This window comes from Canis lupus, chromosome Y, assembly GCF_048164855.1.
Source record: "Canis lupus baileyi chromosome Y, mCanLup2.hap1, whole genome shotgun sequence".
NCBI lineage: Eukaryota > Metazoa > Chordata > Mammalia > Carnivora > Canidae > Canis > Canis lupus.
Window position 1 is genome coordinate 1,546,412 of NC_132877.1, and position 11,109 is coordinate 1,557,520.

Genomic DNA, 11,109 nt, shown 5'->3' on the forward strand with positions numbered 1-11,109 from the left:
TTTGTTAAAGTGCACTCTTAATGGTTAAACAGGGGGATCTATTGATCGAATAAACGGCTTGACTCATATGACATGCACTGCTCCGGTGTGTTCTGGATTGATCCCCATAAACATTCTAGGAGATGGGGATCATACTCATCCTTGTTATTCCCCTTGGAAGATGAGGAAACAAAAGCATGAGATATTGTGGGCTGGCTCCAGGTTATAGGTCATGCCCCGAGGAGCCAGAATCAGAACCCACTCACTCCTATTCGCTAGCTCAGTGGTGCTGGTGGAGGGTCTGACAGAGATGGACAGAAATGAGGAAACATGGCTAGGTTCTTCTGAAGCATTCCATAACCCCTCAGACTCCTACAGGCTGTCATTTCACAGGTGTTGGGAAAGCTTCGGAAACTCCCACCTACCCACCCTCCACCTGGCTTCCTGCTTCCTCAAACCCAGATGGAGGCTTCCAATGCAAATGACATTCCCTACCTGACCCAGGGGAAATCCTCTGGGGCCTAATTAGTCATGCGTCCAACAGGAGTCTTGGTGAATTCAGTAGCTCAGAGCAGGTTCCTCCAGATTGGGAGGAGAGGGTGAGTGTCCAAGGTGAGGCAGACAGATAAGCCATGGCAGCAGGAGGAGAGGCTTGGCTGGACCTGTTTGCACAAAAGTGATGATGTCTAGGATTTGGATTCTGGGCTGTTTGTGTGCGAGGTTGTGCAGGTGCACTCGGCGGCTCCCCGGACAGGGCTGCAGGAGCCCAGGAGACTGCCAAACTGTCTGAGAGTTACCTGTACACGCAAATACCAAGACACGTGTGTGAAATGCATATATAAAATGTTAAATATGATACATCTATTTCCAGCATCACAGAAATCTCTAGGGTTTCCAACATAGTTCTATTCTTTACAAATGTCAAGTAACTTTGAGAGAAGTTTAAAAAATAATTAGGTAATGGGAAGCCTGGGTGGCTCAGCCGTTTAGCACCACCTTCAGCCCAGGGCGTGATCCTGGAGTCCCGGGATCGAGTCCCACATCGGGCTCCCTGCATGGAGCCTGCTTCTCCCTCTGCCTGTGTCTCTGCCTCTCTCTTTCTCTGTCTTTTATGAATAAATAAATAAAATCTTTAAAAAAATATTAGGTAGTACCCATGGAAATTATTAGCACCTGTCTAGCAGCAACTGAAAAGTGTACATATATATTTGTACTATACAGTATCTATAATATTTGTGTATATTTGTCTTATATAATATCTATAATATATAATATAATAAACATGATAATATATAATATATATACCATATAATAAATATATAATGTAAATTTGTATGATACAAATCCAATGACTGTATAAATACATTCATATCTATACATTTTTATATGATCTTTTTCAGTTGCTGCTAGAAAGAAACATATTACATTTATAACATAAATTCATTTTTATATAAAGGTGTTATGCATTTCCATGACCACTATGTAATTATTTTTTTAAATCTCTTGAAATACTAAGAATAGAAACATCTGAAACTAACTTCGTAACAATAAAATATATGATTATCTATGCTGAAAACTGTAGTCTAATAAAACAAATATTTGTGTACATATTGCATGTTATAATTATATTATGTATAATATATAATATAGTTACATTATTGGTAATGTATTATATTATTAATATATTATCAATATATAACTATTAGTATATTTTCATATATTGTGTTATGTAATTATAGATTATATACAGTATTATAATTAATAAGGCACATTACATAGTATATACATATAATAATAGTTTTATTACACTTTCTAGGTTTCTCAAGATAGACAATTATGTCCATTTTTTTTTTTTTTGACAATTATGTCCATTAACAGTATCAACTTCAGGTCTTATTCAGGTCTTATTCTTAGGTCTTATTCTAAGTACACATGTATTTAGGTTTTCTGTTAATTTCATTAATCAAATAAATCTTAAAAATGAGTAATAATAATAATAATGACAGAAAAAGTCTTCTTTTATAACTTATACTAATGAAATAGTTTTTATATTGTACCTTTAAGCATGATATTGATCAATGCTTTTAACTGGCTCTCTTTTCAATGTTTTGAGAGATTTTTAAAACAGTTATTAATTAGGACAGCCCGGATGGCTCAGCAGTTTAGCGCCGCCTTCAGCCCAGGGCTTGATCCTGGAGTCCTGGGATCGAGTCCCACGTCGGGCTCCCTGCATGGAGCCTGCTGCTCCCTCTGCCTGTGTCTCTGCCTCTCTCTCTCTGTGTGTCTCTCATGAATAAATAAATAAAATCTTTTAAAAAATTATTAATCAGGTACTAACCATGACAATACTTACATGCTTGCCAGCATCAACCTAAATATATACTTCACATATATAATATATAATGTAAACTATAATAATATACTATAATGTATACATATGTCTTTAGTAATAGTATATCATGTTCTATATAACATGTGCATATATCAGCATATGATATTGTTGCTAGTATACTATCTTAATACATAGTATAGTAATAATATAAATAATAATATAGGCATTGAGATAATATATAAGTTATTGTGATAATTATTAAGTATACCCCTAGTTTAGAATAAGCATAATATAATTATACTTGTGTATACTCTAATATCTATGTACATACATGTCCATGTTAAAATATTTCTCTGTTAGAAATATGCACCAAAAGACTTTTCCTCTATATTAAAAATAACCCATTTTAAGATACAGTAGGTGATAGGTATCATTCGTAGCAGGTCCAATATCAACAACCAATATATAGAAATATGTTCAAAAAGTAAGGATCTTGTTGAATCCAAGTAACTCATAAGAGAAAACCTTAGTAAGTGGAAATATACCAGGTTCTGGATGAGAATGGTGACTCATGAAATACTCATGATTCCAAAATTAATATCGAGGCTTAAGGTGATTCTAATGAAAATATTAATTACTCTCACTTGGGGAGTGCTCCTTAGTAGGATGATGATGAAGTACACATGGGGAAAGAAAGTGATAAGAAACTAAATTGCCCAAGGATGTCTGATGGGAGGCCAGTTAAGAGAAAGGATCCAGACACACTTTTATGGTTGCAAAGAAAGTGCTATCAAAAATAAAACTTACGACACTGAACTACACGCAGAAGTTTTGATGTTAGATCAGGGAAGCAGAAATAGATGACCATGGAGATGGTCCAGTGAGAAGATACAAGGAGGGAAACCAAGTCAGAGTGGCAAGGATGGAATATATTGGGTAAAGTCAGTGTTGGGCGTGGCTTTGTATCCTCCAAAAGAAAGGTCCATGTACTAACTTCTGGAATCTCTGAATGTGTCGGTATTTGGAAATAGAGCCTTTGCCGATGAAATCGAGTTATGGTGAGGTCTTAGGGTGGGTCCTAACGCCATGGGACAAATGTGATTGCAAAAGACGAGGCACGCTCCTTGCCAAAGGAGGAACTATTGCCAACGATGTGACATGTTTTCATACCTTAATACAGGAGTCTGTATAAACCAAGAACAGAAACAGCGAAGCCCCCAAAGAAAAACCAACAAGAGCTAAACATAACTTATAAGTTAAAAGTGTGAATGTTGGTGTCTGCATCATAAAATAATAAAAATAAATATTATTATGCAATAATGATGTAACAAGGGATAATAGTAAAATAGTAAAGGATAAATCCATTTCCACTCCTAGTTTAACATAATCATCTGTCCAACACAAGATGCTCTTGAGGAATTCGGAAAACGTCGCTCTTCTTGAGCTCACACACCACCCACCGTCAGCAGGTGCATCGTCGATGAGAAACAGTCCTGCAGTGACTCCCGTACAAACGTGCTGCAAGTTGGACTAGCGTCATAGCCCAAAGCTCATAATGACTTTCGTTACATGTGTCCCCCCCTCCTTTTTTTTTTTTTTTTTTTACTATTTCAGGCAAAATTCTTGATGCTATCGACAATTTTCATCTGAAGAACCGCACGCTTGTCTACTTTACATCAGACCACGGAGGGCATTTGGAGTCACGGGTGGGCCACTCCCAGCGTGGCGGGTGGAACGGAATATACAGAGGTGAGGAGTGGGGATCCACTCGTGGGTGGGGTCTGGTTGTAAGTCAGCTCTCCTGGGCTCACGATAATGGGAATCCATGAAATGAACAGATTAACGCAGGAAAAGGTGAAAAAGTGCATTTGACTTGAGTCTGGGTGAAATAAAGCGAGGGGCTGATACCCAATGAAATGGGCATAAATCTGCCAACATTATGAGAGGCTAGCCTCCCTGGCAACCCCATGAGATGATAAAGCATTAATGAAACCACATGCCTTTATGGTACTCTGCCAATGAATTGGATATGTACCAAGTCATTGATTACATATGTACAAGGCTGTTGGTAGATGATCTGATGTGGTAGCCAGAGCCAAGACGTCAAAAACCAGAGGCTCCTTGGTGACTAAGGAAGTGTTGGTGCTCTCTTGTCAAGATATGACTTAGCACACAAAGTAGCAACCCTGTCTTTGGTTTCATAATTGAATGCACAGATACCAGCCCCGTATCCTGGTGCAACATTTAGTCCATGAAAACATGTCCCGTTAGCCACCGCATTGGCCCGACCCATGACGTGTATCTTGACGTGTTTCCAGATAAGAAAATCATCTGGAAAGTGTTCAGTGCATGTTGTCATATCTACCGAAAGAGATTTCAAAGTTTCCTTCCAGAGGAAAATATAGTATTTGTGCTTTCCCACTGAATGCGAAACAACTGAGCCTGTATTTGCATGAATGATAGTATGGATTCAGCAGGGAATAATGATTTTTGTATGAATGGGATCATCTTTGCCTCATTCTGGAGGCAGAGTGTGGGTGTCTGCTCTCTTAGGGCTGGCACAAGTAAAGTGCATGCTTAGGAGAGCAAGTATGTGCCATAAAGGAAAGCGTTATTATTGAAACTCTATTTTTACCTATGAGGACATTCCAAAAAAAAAAAAAAAAAGAATCTCCATCTGGTGTGATTGACACTCCAGTTGGAGCAATCTAATGAAGTAATAAGTCTCCATTAAGCCTGTAGGATGGCCATTCCTCCTGCTTCACTCAAGGGGACCCTGGCCTATGCCTGTTGTCCTGAGGTCATGGTTGCCTCCTGGGTTCATGCTCTGTAATGGCCTGGTTTGCGGTCATCAGTTCGTGTAGAACCACACGATTCCATTAAGTTTATTTTCAGGGCGCTGGACTCAGCAGTGAACAAAACTAAAGAATCACTGCCTTCGTGGAACTTACATTTTAGTGGAGGGAGGCACAGCAAGAAAAACAGAAGAGTAGGTCAATTCTATGATACATTAGAAGATAGTAAATCTCCAAAAGAGAGAGAAAGGGAGCAGAAAACGTTCTAGGGCACGGCTTTCATTTTAAAGGCTGACGGAGAACTTTGGAGCAAATGGTGTGAATGTGGTTGGGGGATGAAGCAGCTGTATATGCAGGATAACAGCACTGGGGGCAGACAGTGTAGCCAGTGCACATGCGCCATCTCAAATACAATGAGTTATTCGGTTAAACACCCATCAGCAGCCCAAGAAATAGTAATTCCATGGACGTGTACTGCTGACCCCATCAGGACTCTGTATGGGGTTGACCCTGAACATGTTGTCTGTATTGATGCTACTGTACGTTTTTGTTTTTGTTTTTGTTTTTTTAAGCAGTCTTGCCACCGCGATGATTCTAACTGGCCCTCTGTTGCCTCACCTCGTAGGTGGGAAAGGCATGGCCGGCTGGGAAGGTGGAATCCGTGTTCCGGGACTCATCCGCTGGTCGGGAAGATTGCCAGCTGGGAAAGTGATTGAGGAACCTACCAGTTTAATGGATATTTTCCCCACGCTAGCAGCTGTATCAGGAAGCTCGGTCCCTCAGGACAGGTGATAATCATAACCCCTGTTCACATCATCTTTGTTCTCAGAGCATTTGGGACAAAAGCCACAAAACTCTAGATTAACAGGAAGTATAGCTTTGTGTATTGAGCATTATTGGTCCTATATGACTACGTGGCACATTCTAGATACTCTATGGCTTTCACTGGGGAGAAAAGTGGACACAGGAAGGTTTGGGGATGAGGATGTGGCTGGTAAAATGCTCATCCATGTAAGAGAATAACGATTCCTTGGACTGGACTGTGCAAGGTCGGGAAGGCTGACAGGAAAGTAAGGCATTCCAGGGCTACTTGTAATTCTGTTGTGACTATTTTGAATTCCGGCAGGAGGACAGCCTTCATATGGCACAGTCCCAGTCCCTGGGAACAACCAACCAAGGCAGGCTTGCGGGTGACTTTCTGATAGTTTATTGCAGTGGCTCCAACCCAACGCCACTTGCCCCTTGTAAGCCCAAAGACTGATTCTAATGTTTCCTTCTTCATGCAATGGACCTTTCTGAAGTCTTTCTGAAGCAAAATAGAATGGAGCCCAAAGCAAATTAGAAACAGCAGCAAAGAAAGATCTCCTCTTTTTTTTTAACCTTTGTTTTAGCCAATAATAGGATTTATTGAGAATTTATATGAAATAATAACAAAACACAAGTCCCCTATGCTAAGAAGTATATTTATCAATTTTGGCTGATGATCCATTTTTTAAAAATAGTTATGTTAGCAGAAATGTAGTTTTTTTCAACCAAGCCAATCATAGTCATAAAAGTAGCTTTCCTTGATCTCAGTAGAGTCTATGGACTTTGGGATGTTGCTATAGTCTGTGTATTAGACTCATAAAAGGTCGTGCAGAATTACAGTCTCAAGAAATAATGTCCTCTGAGCTCTGACTAAGGTTTTCCTTCATATAATCAATCTGGTTTTTTTTTTTTTTTTTTTTTTTTTTTTTTTTTTTTTTTTCAGAATTAGCTCTAAAAATGCCCTATCATTACTACCGGCACTTTTTTAGTCTTTAATGGAAAACCGAGGTGAAGGACTCTGTGAGATTCTAAAAGCAAACTCGGCTCTTACGATGAACGTTGCATTGCATATTTGCATAGAGGTCTTTGTGTAGACATCAATGTTGTATTTCTCTCCGGTAAATGCCCAAAGAGTGGGGAATCTGGTCTATTATCAATATGGGTTGATATATGTTTATGAGAAACTTGTCCTATTGACTTTCAAAATGGCTGCCCCATTTGGCATTCCCACCGTATTTGGTATGGTCATTCTTTTCCATGGTAACCATTATAATAACTGTGTAGTCGAATCTCATGGTGGTGGAAATTTGTGTTTCCCTCGTGACTAACGATGTTGTCTACTATAGAAAAAAAAAAAACGTTTCTCACTTTCTACAAGACCGTTCTGGGATCTTGGTCGAGATTGCATTAAATCTATAGATTGGTTTGTTAAAAATCAAGATCTGAACAATTTTGAGTCTTTCAATCTATGAACATTGTTTATCTCTCCTTTGAGTTCTGTTATCACGTGTTTTGTAGTTGCAGCTCACAAAATTTTGGTATTAAAAAAAAAAAAAAGATATCCTAGGTGCCCAGCCTGGGTGGCTCAGTCAGTTAAGCGCCTGCCTTTGGCTCAGGTCATGATCTTGCAGTCCCAGTATCGAGTTGGGCTCATTGCTCAGCGACTAAGCTTCTCCCTCTGGCCCTGCCTGCACTGGTACTCTCTCTCTCAAATAAATAAAATCTTTTTTTTTTTTAAAGATATCTCTCCATATCCCATGTCTTATGATGCTGTAGTAAATGGTCTTTTAAAAAATGGAACTCCCAATTGTTCATTGCTGAAATATAGAAATAAAATTCTTTTTTTTTTTTTAGAAATAAAATTCTAACCAAAAAAAATTCTATACCAGTGACCTTGCCTAACTTAGTTCCACCAGCTTTCTAAGGGATTACCAACACAGGCAAGCATTGTATCTGAGAATAAACACAGTGCCATTTCTTTTACCATCATTTTTAGGATCATGTGACACTTACTGTATTTTTTATTACAATGTCGGTTTGATTTTTTCTGATATGATAGAAGGTCTATTTTCTAATACAACTGAGAAAGCATAAGATTTTTTAGAGGTTCTTTTTTTATTTTATTTTATTTTGTTTGTTTGTTTGTTTTAAAGATTTTATTTATTTATTCATGAGAGACACACAGAGAGAGGGGCAGAGACACAGGCAGAGGGAGGAGAAGCAGGCTTCATGCAAGGAACCCGATGTGGGACTCGATCCCAGGAATCTGGGATCATGTCCTGAGCCAAAGGCAGATGCTCAACCCGCTGAGCCACCCAGGCATCCCAAGGTTCTTTTTTAAAAATATGTTATTTATTTATTTAGAGAGGGTGTGCACCAGTCAGGGGAGGGCAGAGGAAGAAGGAGAGAGAATCTCAAGCAGAGATTGACCCCGATGTGGAGCTCGATCTCACAGCCCTGAGATCATGACCTAAGCTGAAATTGAGAGTCGGACGCTTAACCGACTGAGCCACCGGGCACCCCTTAGAAGTTCTGTAAGACCCCCTTTCAGGGGAGCAAGGCAATTGCGGATGAAATTTTGGTTTGTAAAGTCTTCCAGAAAACTGAGCTTTTGAGAGCTGCAGTGCTCTTTAGATGGACATGCATTGACACACTCCTCTGTCTTGATTTTTCTTTTTCTTTTTTTTTTTAAAGACTTCATTTATCCATGAGAGGCAATGGAGAGAGAGGCAGAGACACAGGCAGAGGGAGAAGCAGACTCCATGCAGGGAGCCTGATGTGGGACTCGATCCCAGGACTCCAGGATCATGCCCTGAGTCAAAGGGAAGATGCTCTACTGCTGAGCCACCCACGTGTCCCTCTTTCTTGATTTTTCACTGTAAAAGCTGAGGTTTTTTTTTTTTCTGGATTTCCCATAACAATATAGCGTCCATGACACTGTGCACAGATTTCCAGAAAAGTCAGCATGGTGCTCTCCGGGCCCGGGAAATGTCATGGAATGCACTGACCATCCTCCCAACAGCCACTTGGCCAACTTCCTTTGCCTGATGTCCTTTGTGTGTGTCTGCAGGGTGATTGACGGCCGGAACCTCATGCCCCTACTTCAGGGTGAAGTCCAGCGGTCAGAGCATGAGTTCCTTTACCACTACTGTGGCGCGTTCCTTCACGCCGTGCGCTGGCACCCCAAGGACAGTGAGTACACCAGCCCCTGCTCCTTGCGGATGCCAAGATTGATGTCACTCAAGTCCGTTCTCAAAACTTTGTTCCTTTCTCCCCCTCCCCCACCTCCAGACCAGTCCTTGGATTCTGGGGTGACCACTGAAAATACCGTCTTGGAAAACTTTCCAAGAGCCACACTCTTTAGACAGGGGGGGATATCTTGAAGAAATGATCTATTTTGAGAAGCATAATGAACGGCTGCTTCCAAGCGTACAGAAAGTTCTACTAGGGGATTCTGATTTCTTAGTACTGAATTGTAAGGACTGAATGATATTTAGCATTAACCTGTGGGCCAAGAGAAAGACCAGGACACATGCTTGAGACGGTGGAAGAACACAAGGTCGGTTGGCATGTGGGTTGGCTGTCTCTGACGTGGCTCTTCTTGTCCAGGTGATGCAGTGTGGAAGGTTCACTACGTGACACCTGTGTTCCAGCCGCCAGGAGCTCACGCCTGCTTTGAGACCCTCTTTTGCCGATGTTCCGGCAAACTGGTCACCTACCACGACCCTCCTCTGCTCTTTGACCTCACCAGGGATCCCTCTGAGTCCACACCTCTGACACAGGACACAGAGCCCTTGTACGATGTCGTGATCCAGACAGTGGCCAACGCCGTGAAGGAACACAGGAAAAGCATCCTTCCCGTCCAGCAGCAGTTGTCCGAATTGAATTATGACAGCCCGTGGCTGAAGCCCTGCTGTGGAGTGTTCCCATTTTGCCTGTGTGACACGGAGGGAGGCACCTCCACTGTGCGGGCATAAGGGGAAGCAATGATTGAGATTGAGCAGTCAATGTTGGCCAATATGGCACCTGCAAAATTTCGGGAAGGAACTGGAGAGCCAGTGGGTTCATCTACCATTGCAGGATGACTAAATGCCCATTGGTTGTGACGCTATCGTTAACTTCTTCTCTGCTTTTGGTGATAGGTGTGTATCTAAACCTGTCTTTCGGTGCTAGAAAACACGCGATGGCATCCATTTGTGCCATTGTCTCTGTTGCTCTCCAAAGCAAACTCTCCCTATAAGGTCCTGTGTGCATCTAACTGGCTGATGGGGAACGGAAAAATAGCCACTATTAAAGCATCATAATTGAAATTACGATTGAACGTGAATTGAATAATTGCCATCTGGGTAACTGAATAGTTGACAAAATAATAATGGATTAAATCATGACGCAGTGAAAGGAAGTAGCCTAAAGTAGCCGTTAAGCCGACAGAAAGGATTGATTCTCATCCACAGATGAAACCGAGTTGAGAGTAGTCCATCAAAAACTTGGGAGGGACCCCTGTGTTGATTTTGCCCTGAGGTTGTGCCAGAACTTTGATGGAGGCTCTTCTTCGTACTGGACCGCCGTGATTTGGGTACGACTCCTTACATGAGTTTGGGAGGGCTGCCCTAACAGGTCGCCGCCAGCGTGGTGGCTTCAAACACAGAGATTCATTCTCTCTCAGTGCTGGAAGCCGGGAGTCCAAAATCAAAGCATCCCTCTGAAGCTCTGGGTAGAAACCTGCACTGCATGGGTGTGTCCCAGCTGGTGGCTGGCTATGCTTGGTGTCTGTTGGCTTGTAGACACACCAACCACTCCAGTCCCTCTGTCCATCTTCTTGTGACCTTCTTCCCTCTCTGTGGGCCCACCTCCAAATTTCAATCTCCTTAGAAGGACACCCATCGTTGGATTTGTAGGACATCATCCCAACATCTGCAAAGATCCTATTTCTGAATAGGAAACATGCACAGGTACCAGGGTTTAGGATGCCAACATATGTTTTTTGGGGAAGACCATTCAATCCACTACACTCCTATGTATACAATAAAGTATAAGGGTCTTGGAAATTGTTGTGTAACTTGCTCAGGAGAACATGGCTTGTGTTGTTGGACTAATACTAGATTCCTGGCCGTGCTAAGTCCAAGTCCCCACATATAATTATCAAACACAAATAACCATATTCATACCGGATATTGAACAAAGTTTTCATTTTTC

At 41.3% G+C, this 11,109-nt stretch overlaps 1 protein-coding gene across 10 annotated transcripts in view; it reads left to right on the top strand.

Moving 5' to 3' along the window:
• Positions 1-10,227, top strand: part of LOC140629051 (arylsulfatase F-like) — a 31,718-nt gene extending 21,491 nt beyond the window's left edge. For all 10 annotated transcript variants that reach the window (XM_072818443.1, XM_072818446.1, XM_072818452.1 and 7 more), the window contains 4 exons: positions 3,926-4,060; positions 5,732-5,894; positions 8,984-9,105; positions 9,523-10,227. In XM_072818443.1, the coding sequence (XP_072674544.1) occupies positions 3,926-4,060; positions 5,732-5,894; positions 8,984-9,105; positions 9,523-9,890 (788 nt within the window). In that variant the 3' untranslated portion in view covers positions 9,891-10,227. The remainder of the gene's footprint in view (positions 1-3,925; positions 4,061-5,731; positions 5,895-8,983; positions 9,106-9,522) is intronic.
• Positions 10,228-11,109: the final 882 nt, after the last annotated feature.